This window comes from Manis javanica, chromosome 6 (genome assembly GCF_040802235.1).
Source record: "Manis javanica isolate MJ-LG chromosome 6, MJ_LKY, whole genome shotgun sequence".
Lineage (NCBI taxonomy): Eukaryota > Metazoa > Chordata > Mammalia > Pholidota > Manidae > Manis > Manis javanica.
The window spans coordinates 112,941,819-112,959,097 of NC_133161.1; the positions used below are offsets into that span (position 1 = coordinate 112,941,819).

The 17,279-nt window shown below is 35.5% G+C and overlaps 1 protein-coding gene across 2 annotated transcripts in view; it reads right to left on the bottom strand.

Moving 5' to 3' along the window:
* Positions 1-17,279, bottom strand: part of DDX10 (DEAD-box helicase 10) — a 315,320-nt gene that overhangs the window by 36,881 nt on the left and 261,160 nt on the right. For both annotated transcript variants that reach the window (XM_037026651.2, XM_037026650.2), the window contains one exon: positions 5,214-5,353. In XM_037026651.2, coding sequence (XP_036882546.2) covers positions 5,214-5,353 — 140 coding nt within the window. The remainder of the gene's footprint in view (positions 1-5,213; positions 5,354-17,279) is intronic.

Here is a 17,279-nt window from a genome sequence, read left to right on the forward strand (position 1 = left end):
AGTATGAAGGCTATTTCTCTTGCCTAATGTTTTATCTTCTGTATACTCATGCCTTGCACATAATAGCTACCAAAAAATTCATAGCTGAAAGAATGGATGAAAGACATATTACAAGCTAGAGACTACAGATCAAGTGGATTTTTTTAACTCTTAAATAAGAATGTGATTTAAATAATGCAGAAGGTTCTTACTCCAGTTTTTAGCATGACATACAGAAGCTTGTTGAAATATTTTCATTGTAAAAGCAGTATAAACACATTATATGGACTATGTGGCAGATATCGATATGGAAAATCACTTACAAGCACCAAGACAATTGCAATATTTGAGGTCTTTTTGGCTCAAAATGTATAAAAGTCTACATCAAAACTTGCTGGACACACAAATAATGCTTCTGTGTAGTTCCTAACAGACCAATGAATTCCACATTCCAGACCAATGATGCCACAAAGTCCACAGCAACAAAGAGCTAGGTGTGCTATCAAATTGTCTCTATTTTAATAAGAAATCCTAACATCTTGTCTTAATTCTGCCTATGCTAATTCCACAGTTTCGAAGGAGGAGCCAAAAGGGAGAGCCACAGGATAAAACAGCCTAGACTAACTTACAAACTGGGTGAAGATGAGGGATGAAATTATGGAGCATCAAAGCAAGTTCTCCCTTCGATACCCATTTTCAAAAATAGCACAAAAAATCTTAGAGCCTCTGATGGTGTCTGGCCATCTGCTGCTTACTAACTGGCTGACATCCTTCTGTACTATGGATAGATTACATTCTCCCCCTATTTCACAGCTCTTTTTCTTAGGATAAATGAAGATATTAATGGCAGCATGCTTAAAATTTAAAAGGAATTCAATGATCATCTTATTTTCATTGCCCCTGGGATCATATTATAAGCAAGAGATCTCATTTTGTCACGCTAACTTAAGAAGTTGAGTCTTGCACACCAGAATCCCTATGGCATCTCAGCATTAGAGATGATAATTCTGATCGTTCTACAGAAGGGTAAAGATTGTTGAAATCTACAGCAGCTGTGCAAGGAGCTAAGGAAGAAGACGGATACACACTCTTTAAAGCCCTATCTGATTTCCCTGAGGAGAAACCACTGACCCCAGATGCTCTCAGTCTCCACAGCATCTGGCTCACCTCTGCCTGCTTTCCACGGCTAAGGGCAGGGAGAGACGTGTTATTCATACTGAATATTTATGGGTGTCACCAAAGTGAAGGAAATAGTAATAACCAGAAGAAACTTTTAAAAGAAACTAATTCATGCTAGTTAGTTTGGGACTAACAGCCATTTTACAATTGGTGTTATCTAGTCCCATATGAGTAAATTCCTATCTGAAAATGCAAAGTTAATACTGAAAGAACAACCTACTTGGAAAGCAAAAATGACCAAGAGGCAGGAACACTAGCTGTTCCTACAGTTACTGAATGAAGACTAGAAAGAGTACAAGCAACACCTGTGAACATGCTGGAGGACCCTATAAAGCTAAAAGCACAAAATCTTAGCATCTAACCATGTTTATGAGAGGAAAAGAAGAAAGGTGTAGTCAAGCTAGAACAATACAGGAAGTCTGTATTGGTGCTATTGTTATAAACAGCAGTAGCAGTAATAATTACTGCTATCAAAATTCTAGTGTATATTGGTTTACTTGTGAATTAGTTGTCTTACCCAGAACAATTTTGGTTTTAGTTTACATGTATCTTTATTCATTGCCCTTGAGGTAATTTTAAGAGCAAAGAGAAAAAAGGGAGAAAAAAAGAACTAAGACTGTAAATGGAAATTTCACATGCAGACTACTATTTGTAACTTACCCTAAATCCTGCCTTTGAGTCCAGGAATGGCAAATAGATTTTATCTTATATACGAATCCCAATTCACAGAGAGAGGCTAAATTGAGAAGGACTGCTGGGGTTCAACAGAAAGGAATATAAACAAAGCACATCCTGGATGAGGGATGGGAAATTATGTACTTGCCATCCTGGGTCTAGTCCAGTGATTCTCAGCTGTGGGAGATTTTGCTCCCCATGGGATATCTGACAATGCGGAAGATATTGCTGGTTGTCCCAACTAGGGAGGTGCTAGTGGTAGAAGTCAGGTATGAAGTTAAACAGTCTGCAGTCACTACCAACCCCTCAAAACAAAGAATTATCAGGGCCAGATGTCAATAATGCCAAAGTTGGGAAACTACAGTCTAGTCTAATCTATCCTATAGGTTAGTTCATGGATCAGATCTTCAACAAAATGACATTAAATTTGTCTTCAGGCAGTTTTCCTGAGCTACCTCTCCTAATGCTAGAGTAATTCTGTATAACTTGATTGGAGTATCAGAACTAGGGATGCAATTTAATTTAGGCAGATCACACTGATCTATCCTTAACTTATACAATGATCACAGACAAATTATTTTATCCCTTCAAACCTTGTTTCTTCAACTGTAAGAAGAGAGAGTTGGACTAGATAATCATTGTGTTTATAGACAAAGACAAAACTGCTAGGAAGCCCTTAAATGTGCTAAAGGAATAATACTCGTTGATATTCCCTTCAAAAGATAATTTTTCATCAGTCTAAGAAAAGTTTACCAATTCCTTTCAATCTCCACAAATACAGAGTAACTAGCTGTGTCTAAAACTGATACTATTTTAATTTTCATGTAATACATAAATATTTTCCATCTGAACCCTTTTCTTTAGTTAACACACCTTGTCATCTCAAGATATCCTCTCTTCTTGTCCATCCATCACCATTACAACCATCTGAACTTGGCTCTTCAACCATCTACTCTGTCATCTCTAGTAACATTTAAACTATTAGAACTAGTTACATAGCTGCTTCTAGTTATACTTCTCTTTTTTACTATATAAATCTCTCATCAATCAATGAATTCAAATATTTTAGGATCTTCTCTGTTCCTATGACACTAACACCGGGATAAAAGTAGAGGCTGGAGCTGGAAGTGTTGGTTCAAAGTAACAGAGTTTCTAGCTACAAATCATTTACAGGCTAATTAAGAGCATGAAGCACGTGAAGCTATTACAGAATAAATCATATTAACTAGGTGGTGGCAGGGAAATAACACTACAAGGGTAAGAAATGCCAGAAGAATGAAATGAAATGTTTGCTATACATAGATTAAGAATGACCCAGAAACTATCATGAACAATGTTAGGAAAAAAATCACTGTGAATCACATACAGATGGAATGCTGGCATCTTGCCAATGATTTCAAAGGTTGGTTCTATGTTTGAAAAGTGTCTTAGGTGGAAGTGTAAATATGGCTAAATAACAAACTTTACGAACCAATTAATCTCCCTCCTGAAAATAAAAGTACACAGAAACATTTGAACATTTTAAAAAAGAGACAACAGTAACATCTTCTGTATTGACAGATAGTAACTGCATTTGCAGGGGTAAGGAATAAATAATGTGGATAAGTGTTGAACCACTGTGTTGTAGTGTTGTATACTTGAAACTAATATAAGATTGTGTAACAACTAAACTTTCATTTAAAAAAAAAAAAAGATAAGAGAGACAACAGGCCCAAAATGGAGTCACTTGTGCTAAGCTCCATGTCAGCAAACCAAAACATGATACCTAATTGCAGTTTTAGCCTCTCCCAGGAATGTAACTGGTAAACTAACCCACCTGGTAGGCACTATCCTTCCCCCATAGGAAGGTGACCTTGCCCGAAACAATCTACTCTTTGGTAGAAACCTCCTTTCTCTGCCCCCTTCTGACTATAAAAGTCTTTCATTTTGTGAATATTCTTCAGAAAGCTCCTTTCTGTCTGCTGGATTGATGCTGCCTGATTCATGAATCATGGTATAAAGCCAGAAAGATCTTTAAAATTTACTCTGTTGAATTTTGGTTTTTTTAACATAGGTTAATGATATAAAGTTACCAATGTTAAGTTAGAGCACATCTATCAAGATGGAGATCCCATAAATCACTCTGAAAAAAGGACATTTATATAAGAACATAAGGGGCAGCAAACCTAACCATAATGATAGTTCATCAAGGTCTCAACACGTATACCAAGGAACTTTCTGAAACAAAGTTGCATTTTACACTTAAAGGTCAATTTCCGAAGATTACGAATATGCCCTGGACCTAAATTATTTAACCCTTAAAGTATACATTTATAAATTTCTCTAACTCCTAATCAAGTTATTTTCACCTGTAGTGCCTCTTGTAGTAGTAAAGCTAAAATGTCCACTATATAGTTCTGCAAGTACCAGAAAGTCCTAGAAAGCTATTACATCTACTACCTAGTTGTACAATAGCAAACATCTCAAGTTTCTGGCCTCATTTAACTGCATTTTGGATATTATTTTCGCAATTACAAAATAACTCTATGTTTCAATGGCACAAGATTAAAATGAAGAATAACTCTGAAATGATCTCCCTACAGCATCTTCTCCCGAAGGGATAATCTTTTAGAGATCTTTTCTAATGTTGCTCTTACTTAAAACCAGATTATAGCTCTCTGTGACCTATTTCTCCAACTCCAAATTCCCTGGAGTAGCACTTAGGGGTTTCCATCAAGTTGCCTATTCCCTTCAACCATAATCCCTTCATCTGTCATTAGTGCCTCCTTTCTGCCAAATAAATTTACTGGTTTAGAAAATAAACTTATTGGTTTAGAATATCCATGAAATTCAATGTCCTCAATTTTTAAGCCAATAGAATCTCAACGTAATCTAATACAGAGTACTCAGAAAACAAATGCTTATCAAGTCATACTATTATTTATCACATTTCATGTTTTGGCACAATAGCAAATAAACCCACATTACAAATCAACAGATTTTAAATTGAGAGAATTTTTTAAGGCTATTTATGTGTAAATTTTCCATTTTATGTATTTGCTACTTCATTTTATGTCAAAGAATGTGAAAGTGTAACTGCTCTTTTTTAAAATTCAGGGAGAATTTTTAAGAACATTCTCAATAGAGTCCTTGACTCAATTTACATTAAATCTACCTTAGTGTGTCAAATACTTAAGCATAAAGGATTCAGAAAGAAATAAGAAAAAAAAGAACAAAGAAAAAAAAAGCACTCTAATAACACTCTTCTGTTAACAGGGATTACAGAAGCAAAAAAGGAGCCCCTAAAAACGGGGGCAGGAGCGTAAGACATGTCTGTGCGTGTCTTTCGGATTAAAAGGAAAAGACTGAGGAATTTAATGTTATCAATGGTAAACACATACCTAGTTTTATTTTCCATATCTTCACTGTCTGAATCTTCAGAGCTCCTGTACTTATCAGGATCTGGAAGTGTGCTTGGATCAAACCCACCACCACCGTCGTCATCACTCCAATCCAGAAAGGCTTCCTCCTCATCTTTGGCCTAAGAAAACACAAGGGAAATTGCAGCTTAAGAGAACATCTGGTGAATAATCAAGTCTTATTTCTAGACCCACATAAATACCCCTCTAATTTAGATCCTCAAATTAGAACCCTTCTATTTTGATGAAAGCCTCTATGTGACTTTCAGAACTATAATCATTTGCAAAGAGGAAGAAAACCCACACCATTTCAAAGATAAAATTAAATTAAATATGATTCAGAAAGGAAATCACTATCAAGTCCCTTAAAAACGGGGCAAAACTGTCAGGTTTTATTACTTCCATGTACTTCAACTATAAAATAAATAAAGTATAAAGTTGTTTTAGTGTTCCTGTCTATACATACGTATATTTCAAAACTACCAAAAAATTAGGTGAAAATATAAAAGGCCAGAAGAGAAAATACAGAAACTCTTTTTATCTGATGATTTTGGTCATTTTATGACCACAATAATCTATGTCTTAAAAAAATAATCAGGTCTGTACCAGTTCATTAATAGTAAGGGGTCTTCTAAACTCAATTGTAAGTATCACGTCACAAAGAACAATGGAAAAAGGGGAGGAATACAGAAATAGGAAAAGCAGTAACACCTGGAAGAAACTGGGTTTCATGCAAGTAGACAGGTAGGTGGGCTTTTTTTGCTTTGTTTATGGTAGTTTATTTTTGTGAAAGAACAAAATAATGCAATGTTAAAATAAACTTACTACACATTTATGTAATGAATATCCCTTATAACAAATTTATTTCTAGCACATTTTATGTTTCTTATACACTAAATATGTAACAAAGCCAAACAAGTGTTGCCACACGTATTTAACAGATTATAAGTAGGACTAATAAACAAATTCGGGGTGAGTTTCTCTCAGTTACCATCTTTATAATTCTTCATACCAAGGGAAACAAACTTCAATGATTCTGTTTTCAAATGTTTAATGCTCTTTCCCTGAAAATGAATTAACAACTCAGAATAGCATAGCAATTGACTGTGCAGGCACTATAGAAGTCTTCTGACACTTTTTGAACAGCTCTCTTTTGATTGCCTCTAAGCAGAAGAAAAGGAGGAAGTAGTACAAAAAATAAGGATTAGTCACTACTGCAAAAGTCCCTTATTGCTTTCCTCGTAAAGCTCCCTGCCAAAAAATAAAGGTCTATAAACAAACATCGGAAGGGGGCTGTGCAGAAAGGTTGCCATTAGAAGCAGTGAGTAGCATGCTCAACAGCAGAATACATGGGCTACTTGAAAATAATTAAGAATATCAACAAAACAGAATGTCATCATATGTTCAAGAACACTATCTCCTGGGCTACAAGGTATTTTCAATTTTCCAGTCTGATGCTCTCAAAAGAATTTGCTGTCTGAAGGTGGACAGAGAAGACTCAAAACAGTTCAAGGTTTTTGGTCTCAGGGCAACTTTACACTTAAAAGTATGAAGGACTCCAAAAAGCTTTGTTAATGTGGATTATATCTGCTAACATTTACTATATTAGAAACTAAAACAAAGATTTTACTTAACTTACTGATTTAAAAGTAACAATAAAACTCACTACATATTAACATAAATAGCTTACTTTATGAAAAAAAGCCATAATTTCCAAAAAAAAGAACACTGCTTTACATTTTTTCAAGTTTCTTTAATGTCAAGCTTAAAAGAAGATAGCTGGATCTTCAAATCTGCTTCTGCAGTCAATCTGTTGTTCCAAAGTATACAAAGAAAATCCAGACTCTCAGAAATATAGTTGGTAAAGGGAAGAAAAATTTAATAGCCTTTCAGATAATTGTGGTTACTCTTCTTTGATATCACAACAAACTTGATGAGTGGCAGATTCTTAAAATATAGTTGCAATGTGGAATTTGAAGCTGTATCAATCAACTTTTTGTACTCTTATTACATTAAAATCTACTGGGTCTCCTTTGCACTTTGAATGGCTCTTTTACCAGTGAATGATTTCATGATATCATGCATCAGCTGTTCAAATAATACTGGTTCACTGAATTATGCAGGTCTTCCTTATGCAGATTCTCAAATGCTGACACACTTTAGTATACAATAATTTTAAAGACTACATTTGTTAATATAACATCACTGTTGTAGACATATCTTTCAAAGTATTGGGAAGCTATTGGTAGATACAAGTTTTCCAAAATTCTGATATTTTCTTAAAAGCTTGAATTTTATCATTGGAACCAGTATCTCCAGTATTTTCTTTTAAGTGTAAGTAACAAGCATCACTTTCTGTGGGTGCTTTCAAGATTCTTTCTACCATAGAGCAGTTTGACTATCGTGTGTCTAGGAATTGTTTTTGTGTTCATCTTTCTTAGGGCTCTGCAAGCTTCTTGGATCTATCAATGTTTTTCCCTAAATTTGGGACATTTTTGGTCATTATTTCTTCAAATATTTTTATGCCTAATTTTCATTTCTTCTTCCATGATTTTAGATTTTTATTCATTATTCTTCAACCTTTTTTTTATCTTTCTGCTCTGTAGACAGGGGCATTTCTACTGGGTCTTCAGGCTTGCTGTTCCATTCTTCTGACAGTTCCAAACTGCTTTTGAGCCCATTGCCAAAAAACTTCTTTTATAATACTGTTTTTTTCAACTCTAGGATTTCCAAATTTGTCTTTAATATAGTTTCCATTGCTCTACTGAGGTTACCTATCTACTTATTCATTCATACTAAATTTTCCTTTAATTCTTTGAACATATTTTAAATAACTGCTTTGAAGTCTTTGCTAAATTCAAATCTAGGCTAAGAGTTTCTACTAACTGCCTTTTTCTTGGGTGTAGATCATATTTTCCCTCTAACTGCATGCCTAATATTTTTGTTGGAAACTAGACACTGTGGCTAATACAGAAACATGAATGGCTCACCATTCTAGTGGTTTTCCTCCCTCTGAGGATCCCCCTTGCGTCTGGCTGCTCTGTTGGCTCTGAGATGTATTCTGACACTTCAGGCAGAATGCTTCAGTGAACTGTATTTTAATACCTAATACCATTCAATATGCTCTGTTAGCATTTATTAAATAAAGCAAGTAGCCTGCACAAAGTAATCACAATAAGAAATAAATTAGACAATGAGACTTAGTATAAATACCTACTCAATAGTCTAAGGCACATATTTGCCTATTTGAAGGAAGAAAATATTCAGAATGATGAAAATTTACTTTTAAATGGATAAAATATGATTTGTGTTTGTATAACTATTTTGTAATTGACAACATTCAAGTCTCGCTATTTGCTGACCTGTAGGATGGCTGCCCTGTTGATGTCATACCATTCTGCCTGTGCTGCATTACGCCCCTCAATGCATGACAATGACTAACGAATGTATGTTGGCAATCACTCTTTTCAGAAACACAATTTCAACCTACTAAAAGCATGAAGATGATGGAAAAAAGACATTTTATATTGACCTTTATTAACTTTTGGTTCATTCTTTTAATGATTTGAAATATGTAACTATAAAATACATACCTGTATCATGAAAAGCATTAATGTGTCTTTATTAATACTTTTATTAAAAATAAACAAAAACACTATCATCTACAACACAGCATAAATAAGTCACTAAGGAAAGAGGGTATTGCCATAATGAAAATATTCTGGAGAAAAGAGTTTGTCTTTCTGGCAAAGCCTAGTTTAAAAGTATGTTCTTTCTAGATGCATATAAGTGAGCAAAAAAATGGACATTCTAGCTGCTCTGTCTCTATCCTTGTGTTTTCATGAGTCATTTAAAAGGCACACCATGCTCATTTTTATCTCCTCCTGGGCTCATTTTCATTAGAGAGTGCACAATGCTCTGATACACCTGTCACCTCCCACCTGACTGCGACACCTCAGTGTGGGAGGACACCGCAGCTGTAACCTCTCTGCTGTTACGTTTTACCTTTACATAAAAAAACTCTACTTTTGCGTGAGAGTAATTAAAATTGTATTTTAGAGATGGTGCACCCAGGCAGCAAAGGGAAGGGTGGCTGGGGATACAAGATTTGAAGGTAGGATATCAGTTTAAAAACTACTAACCAAGGCGAGACAAGGGATTTAATGACAGAAGCAGCAATGGTGACGGAGACAGGAGTTAGGTATGAAGAAGGTAAGGAGGGCAAACCTACGAGACTCTGTGGACTATATGGGTACACAATATACTGCAGAGAATCAATATGCACAGAAGCATAATTGTATGTGTTAAATATGGTCTAAGAAAGCAGTTTAGTAAATATTGTGGAGATGCCTTACAAAGATGCCTTTATGACAAGTCTTTATTAAGGAGCTACTTACCATATGTAAGTAGCCATTACAGGTTCTGGGGGTACAGCAGTGGATAAGACAAAGTCACTCCACTGATGATAAAATGAACTATTCTAGGATAGTTATCCACATAAACAGTAAAATGAAAGCCAGATTCTGTTATTTCTGGGGAATAGCCAATCAAAAGTGAATTCACTCCATTCTCTGATAAATGCCTAACATCTGATAGAATGCAGTCTTCTAATTATGAATCCCCTAACATGGGCTGATTGATTATGGATCCTGACGTCACTGTGCCTCTCTCTCCCTTCAGGTATTTCCAGGTTGAAAGCTTCAACCACTCCTCCCTGATTAATCAGTCTCCCATCTCTCTCCATCCTCCCACCTCAAAACAAAACCAGAATGCCTCCTGTCACACCCATACTCCTCATTTAAGGCCTGTGAAATAAAAGAAGTAATTCACACACACACACTTCAGGGTCACCTCCATGAAGCAGCTGTTCCTAAAACACAGTTTCAGAACCTCTGAGGAAAACATATCACCTAAAATAAGAATGACTTCCTGAAATAGTTATTTGTAAGACTCAATTATAAATAGGGCAGATGAAAATATCCATAAAAGAAATGGGACCCAACCAGATTTTATTTTATTTTCAGTTTTGATGATGGGAAGGAAAACAGATGAGAAGTGACATTCTCCAACAACAAATTTACAAAGTGTTCTGACATACATTCTCTTAGTTGATCTTCAAACTCTGTAAGGTAGGGAAAAAAACAATTATTGGTCCCATTTCCAAAATAAAGAAACTATACTAAATAACTTAACGTAGGCCCCACAAAACCCCCTGTAACCATTCTTCCCCTCCTGATTACTCCAATTCTCTGTGGTAATTAGAATGTTGTTGTTTTATAAGCTTAAAATCTAATGTGTCTATTACCTGCTTACAACCCTTTAAGCCACACTTTCGTTCAGGTCCTAGCACCAGCCGAGATTTCTCACCTCAGAGTTTCTGCACCAGCTCTTTCTCTACTGGCATTCCCTTCTATTTCCTCTTGCCTAGTGGGTGGTGTTTTTTGACAAACACGATGTGTCCTTTCAACACCAATTCTCACCCAATGAGTGTCCCACATTTCCACGGGTAAAGGGCTGGTCCCACAGGACTGCACACACACTCCCAACACCACCTGCAAATGGAGTCCCCCAAACTACCTGCACTTCAGCCTGGCTGACCACACTTTCAGAGAAGTGCTTTACGTATGAGTACCATTTTATTTACTATGAAGGATACCACTTCAAAATAGCCAAAGGAAGAGATGTACAGAGCAAGGTATGGAGTGGAGATGGGGTGCACAGCTTCCATGCCCTCTCCAGGTGGGCCACCTTCCCAGCACATCAATGCATTCACCAACTTGGAAGTTCCCAAATTCTTGTTGTTCAAAGTTCTTATAACTTGATTTCCAGGCCTAACTTTCCCCAGGAGGTGAGGGGTGGGGCTACAAGTTCCCAGTCTCTTTAGTGACCCTTTCTGAGGCTATTTAGAAACCCCACCTTGAGTAACCTCACTAGCATAAACTCAAGTGAGCTAGCCTGGGGTTCCTCATGAATAAGGAAAGATGCTCCTACCACTCAGGAAATTCCAAGGGTTTTAGGAGTTCAGTGCCAGGAACTTGGGAAAAAGGCCAAATATATTTTTTATTATACCGCACCTAGTTAACTTCAAGTAATCAGGTCGCAGATTAAACATTTCTAAATATCACATCCTTAGTAAATTCTATAGGCATCGTCTCAGTGGTATACCTAGAGTGAATTCATTATCTGTGCAGTGTCTGTAATCCCTTCCTGGGCAATAAGTTCCATGAGAGTAGAGGCCATGTCCTCTAACTGCTGTTAAAATAAATTTCCAGGCCCAAGATGGAGCTGCTTCTGCCCAGTGTGCCACATCAGCTAACTGAAACTTAGGTATCTTTCCTGCCCCTGTACGTGCTACACTGAACCAGAAACACAGTCAATCCAGCCAGTCAAGCCCCCAAAAACCAAGCCAACTTTGGGCCTTTTCACCCCAAACAAGGTTTCATTTTCATTTTTGTTTTTGTTTTTGCTGTGGTTGTGAATGCTCTCACAAACGAAAATAAATAAAAGAAATAACAGCATAATGAAGTTTATTTATGCATAAGTTATGTCTATGTTGTCTGCCAAAGGAATTTTATTCAATATTCTAAAATTTTAAACTTCTCAAAAGACCCTGACTCATTCATTTTTGTACACTGTGATGGACTAAATATACTAAGTACTCAAGAAGTAATGATTAATAGTGAAGTCCACATCTGTAGAAATAACTACATTCTTTTTGTATGTGAAATCCTAGTGTCACAATTGAGATAGCACAAAATGTCTCAAGAAAGGTAACACACTTGAAGTTTTATTAAAAGAAAAAACAAAGTTGTAAAACTCTAGAACATCTCTGGGAAATGGAGAGCTGATGTGCAGGTAAAAGAAAGTAGATTATTTCCTTGTACTACCCAGAAAGGAAAGATCATCACTTAAGATCACAGTAAATTTTATTAGGCCAAAGATCTTCAAATGGTTATAAAATAAAAGGGAATGAGATTTAATTCCAAACCCTCCACGAAGGAGTAGAGGTGGAAGCCATATTTCATGCAATGGATGAAGGAGTAAATGGGCATGTTTGCTAGTCAGTCAATGATTAGTGAGAAAACCAATTCAAAGCTAAATACAGATTCTTGCATATTATATAGCATTCATAAATATGATCTTGAAGGATTGTATTTGAATCTTAATTATTTAATTCCACTAGGGATTTAAAAAAAGAAATCTTCCCATATTGTCTGAATTAAAAGCAGAATGTCAACCTTGACACCTCAAAATTTCAAGAGGGAAAAATTCTAAAATTCATGATAAACTATTTCTGATTCGGACAAAGAATGTAAAGATGATAAAATTTTAGAGAAAAATGGGATATTTAAAATACATTTTGTTCTCACTAATAAAACTTCAAAATCTCCTTCTGAGAAAGTACTGAGAAGATAATACTTCATAGTTTTCAAATTCAAATAAAATTTGGATTGTTATTAGTCAGCCTTCATCATTAGTGTATTGATTTTTGAGATCTACCCAAGCTATAAATCCCAGATACAAAGTTACTTAGAGAAAGAATTATTGAAACCATTGTTCTGAACTATAAGCACAAAAAATCTAATGATATTATTAAATATGCCTGTTGAAAGTGGGCATCTATCTACAGGCAAATGTGCAGAACAGTAAACACTGGAGCAGCTGACAGTGCTGGGAAATCACTGCCCCTGCACCATAATGTCAAATTTTAATAGTCTGACTCCTTTACTTTTTAGTGGTAGTGTTGTAATACTAAGTAAAATATTTTAGAGTATTTTCACTTTTTCTGTCTCCTAGAAATTTATTCCAAAAATATGAATGTTGGGCTTTGGCCTAATGCTGATTTACATACCTGGTTGTTTGGCATCTGGCCAAACTGTATATTTTGTGTACTTCTAATATGTACTGGCTTAACTGCACTAGAAAACCTCAACTGTGATCAACGGCTCTGGACTCTTAATTATGGAAATCCTGCTCAGAAACATCTCTGTCCTTCCTATCATCCAGTGATTATAAAATGGGCATAGATGAGTAAGAGGAAGGCAACACATTTTGGCTTTGGCCACAAAATAGAGGAATCTGAGAAGAAAGGGATAGCAGGATGGTGGGAATGATAAAAGAAACATCCAAGGAAACAAGGCAAAGGACACCTGTTTACAGACTTCCTTAATCTAGTTGAGCTTACCCAAATTCTACTCAGTACCCTCTATTGTTTTCACACTCCAAAACAATAGGAATATTTGATTGAAAGACTATAAAGAAACGATGTAAATAATACATGAAGTGAACGTAGTTAAGAATGGCATGCAAAGGGCTGGCACGTGAATATTCAAAGCCTCAAAGAGCAAGTCCCAAATTTAGAAGGATCTTCAAAATTTAGAATATTCATTCAACAACTGTTTACTGTACACTTACTATGTGCTGAGAACTGCTACAAAAGAAGAATGTAATCTGAAGTACTGCATGGCAGAAGAGGCTATGATTCAGCATTTTAACTGTCATTAAGACTTCAAGCAAAAGGAAATTTCTTTCTAAAGCTGCCATGCACAAAATTCATAGTTCTTCCTAAATTGCTTACGTGCTTACTTAAATACATGAATTATCTCACAAAGCTTACAAGATACTGACAGTGCTACAATTCCACAATACCCTATTATGCATCCATTAGTGATCATCTTTCTCATTCTCTTCTTTCCAGAGAAAAGTTATACTAAATAGGATATTAAATAAAATACCAATTACAAGTTTGGTTTGCCATTCTTCTCACAATGAACACTTTAATATGAGTCATAAGACCATGATTTGACTGTTCCACCTGAGGCTAGCTGTGTGTCCTTAGGCAGTTTACTAATTCAGGAACCTTCTGTTCCCTTGTCTTTTTTTTACACAATGCCTTCTACCATTTAATGTTGTTGTGAGTATTATATGAGAAAAGCACATGGAGAAGTCTACAATAATATTCACAATCATTAACAGAACTGTGCAAACTAGAAAAAGACATTCCAGGAGTTTGGTGGTATTACCCTTCTTAAGTACCCTTCTTTTTCCAAACATAATTCTAACACAGGCAGAAGTGCATACTAAGTTTAAATTTCCTCAGGAAGCAGTGTATTCATATTAGAAAAATATGAAGTATTATACACAAAAGAATATAACTGAAACTAAAATGATCAAGGTTTTAAAGGGTGGAAGTGTCAATGTTAGAATGAATGACAATACTTGGGGAGTAAGCTTAGTTCAAGTAAATAAAAGTAATACATTATAAACCAAATAGCAAATAGTTTGACAAATGGAATATTACTCAATGATTACAAGCACTAATATACATAACAAAATGGATGAATTGCAAATGCACCCTGCCCAGCGAAAAGAAGAAAGACCCCCAAGGGTGCATACTGATTCAATTTTTATGAAATTCTGGAAAAAGGAAATCTGTAGGGATAGAAAACAGATTAGTGATTGCCAGGAGCTGAGGCTGGCAGGGGGCAGCAAGAAAGGATTTGGGGGGAAGATGGAACTATTCTGTATCTTCGATGGTGGTGGATGCATGACTACGTATTTGTCAAAACCCACAGAAGCTAACACCAAAAATAGTGAATTTTACTATATGCCATGTTAAGAAAAAAGGACTCCCACAAAAGATTATTTAAGGACACTTAAAAATGTTCACAATGAATTCGACTATAAGACTATATTAATAAAAAAATAGAGAGGAAATCTTGGATGGTGGAATTAAAGGATTTTCCCCCCTTTCTACCAATCAAAAAGTGTCTTACAATGACTAAGTAGTATTTATGAAATCAAGATGAAATATTGTTTTTAGGAGGTCCTTAAAGAAGTCTATATGGACTCTGTAATACGATAATAGGCTGGGCTTTAGGAGGTCCTAACCTGGTGTTACCTTGGACGCCACAAAACCACTGGAACAATATTGAAATATTCCAGGTATATGAACACATGCACTTTGGAGAGGAGAAGAGCTTAAGTTTCAATGTCTATAAGCCACTACCACTCCCTACTCCCGCCCTGGTTCAAGGACTACTGTTTGGTTTAACTGCATTTCTTAGGGGGCCGAATCGATAATAAGAAAATAAGTCTCAAATAAGACAGTTCTGAGCTTTAAGGTCTACAAAATCCCTGAAAGCCTTGAACATGATTTAGGTTTCAGCTACTTAATGACATGTCAGTCTCTCTCTTAAAAATTGTTCCAGGCTGCTGAAAAGCAGAAAAACATGGAACAAAAGCCATAAAACTCAACATTTTTAAGGGTAAGAATTCATAACATTGTAACTCAAAAAACAGTCATACAATGAGTGGAATCATGTACACCTCTGTCACAAGGGAAAATTTTCAATCTTTGGCCAAAACTTTCATTTCTCAGGAAGAGAAGAAAAACCACATCAGAGCTCACTGAGCTCCATCTTAAGAGTAATAAAACACTGACAAGTTGGGCTTTGGTCATGTGCATGTTTAGTTTTACTACATTCTTCATGGTTTGTTCCACCAATTCATTATCACTTCTCCAAGTAGAAATTCAAGTTCAATCTTAACTTCTCTCAGTGAGCTTTTGCAAAACTACACTCTGCAGGGACTTATGTTTGGTGAAAATTAAATAGCAATTTAAAATCAGAAATGCATTGAATGAATTCAGGTTTTGACAAACGCATATGAATGAATCCAGCATAAGTAAAATCCATTAACCATGTGCATACAAAAAAGCAAAATTCTGAGTGGGGAAAACATTCCTACAAATGTAACAATTACAAACCCTGATGGCATATCTTCCAAGGAAATATGTGATTCTGATATCTCTGAATGAGATGTCATTGAATGAACATTTCCAACCAAAACCAATTTTTGCTTTTACCATTTTGTAGAGAGGGGCCTCAGTCACTTTTACTAAGACCTCCCTGCTGTGATAGTCAACCTCCTAATAAGAAAAATTTTCATATAATTGAAAATATATATCCACACAAAAACTTGCACATGTATGTTCATAGAAGTATTATTCAGAAGAGCCAAAAAGGTTTAAACAACCCAAATGCCCTACAAATGATAAATGGATAAATAAAATGTAGGATGCGAGACAATGGAATGTTACTCATCAGTGAAAGCACTGAAGTACGGTGTCCCCCCTTAGCCAGGTTTCACTTTCCTCAGTTTCAGGTCTGGAAGCAGATGATCCTTCTGACATACTATCAGAAGGTCAGTAGGATCCTAGCACTGTACCACAATGCCTGTGTTATTCACCTCATTTCATCTCATCACACAAGCATTTCATCATCTGAATTCAGAGCAATAAGATATTTTGAGAGAGAAAGTGACCACATTCACATAATCTATATTACAGCATATTGTTAGAATTGTTCTATTATTGTTGTTAATATCTTACTGTACCTCATTTATAAACTTTATCACAGGTATGTATGTATAGAAAAAAAAGTATGTAGAGGAAAAAACATAGCACATATTAGAATAAAAAAGGGGTTTAATATTATCTATGGTTTCTAGCATCCACTGGGGGATATCTTGAAACATATCCCCCAAGAATAAGGGGGGACTGCTGTATTTATGTCACAACATTATTAACCCTATTAATCTGGAAAAACTTTTAGAGCATGGACCAGATTTTTTTTTTATATCCCTCACAGTCCCTTATCATGTGTACCTTACACAAAATAAGCATTCAAAAAATATTTGTCGCATAAATATAATGCAGAAGCTAACTGTGGTTCTAGATCCCTGGACAAAGTGACACAACAAACATGTTTTTGGTTCTGAGTTAAGATTTATATTAAAGACATCCAGTGCTTTAAAGTTTAGCTTCCGTATTTGTATCTTATAGAATTTATTTCCAAGTTTAAAACCATAAGCAATATGTATGACCCTACATATACCTTTTCAGATACTTTACCTATTCAATTTTGTGAATATTCTGGGATTGTGTTGGAATGTATCTATAAATAAAGACTTCAGAAAACATCCCTCTGCTCTGAAAAAACTGAAAGCTCATAAACATATGTGGCAGTCTTAAATATTTTATTTGCT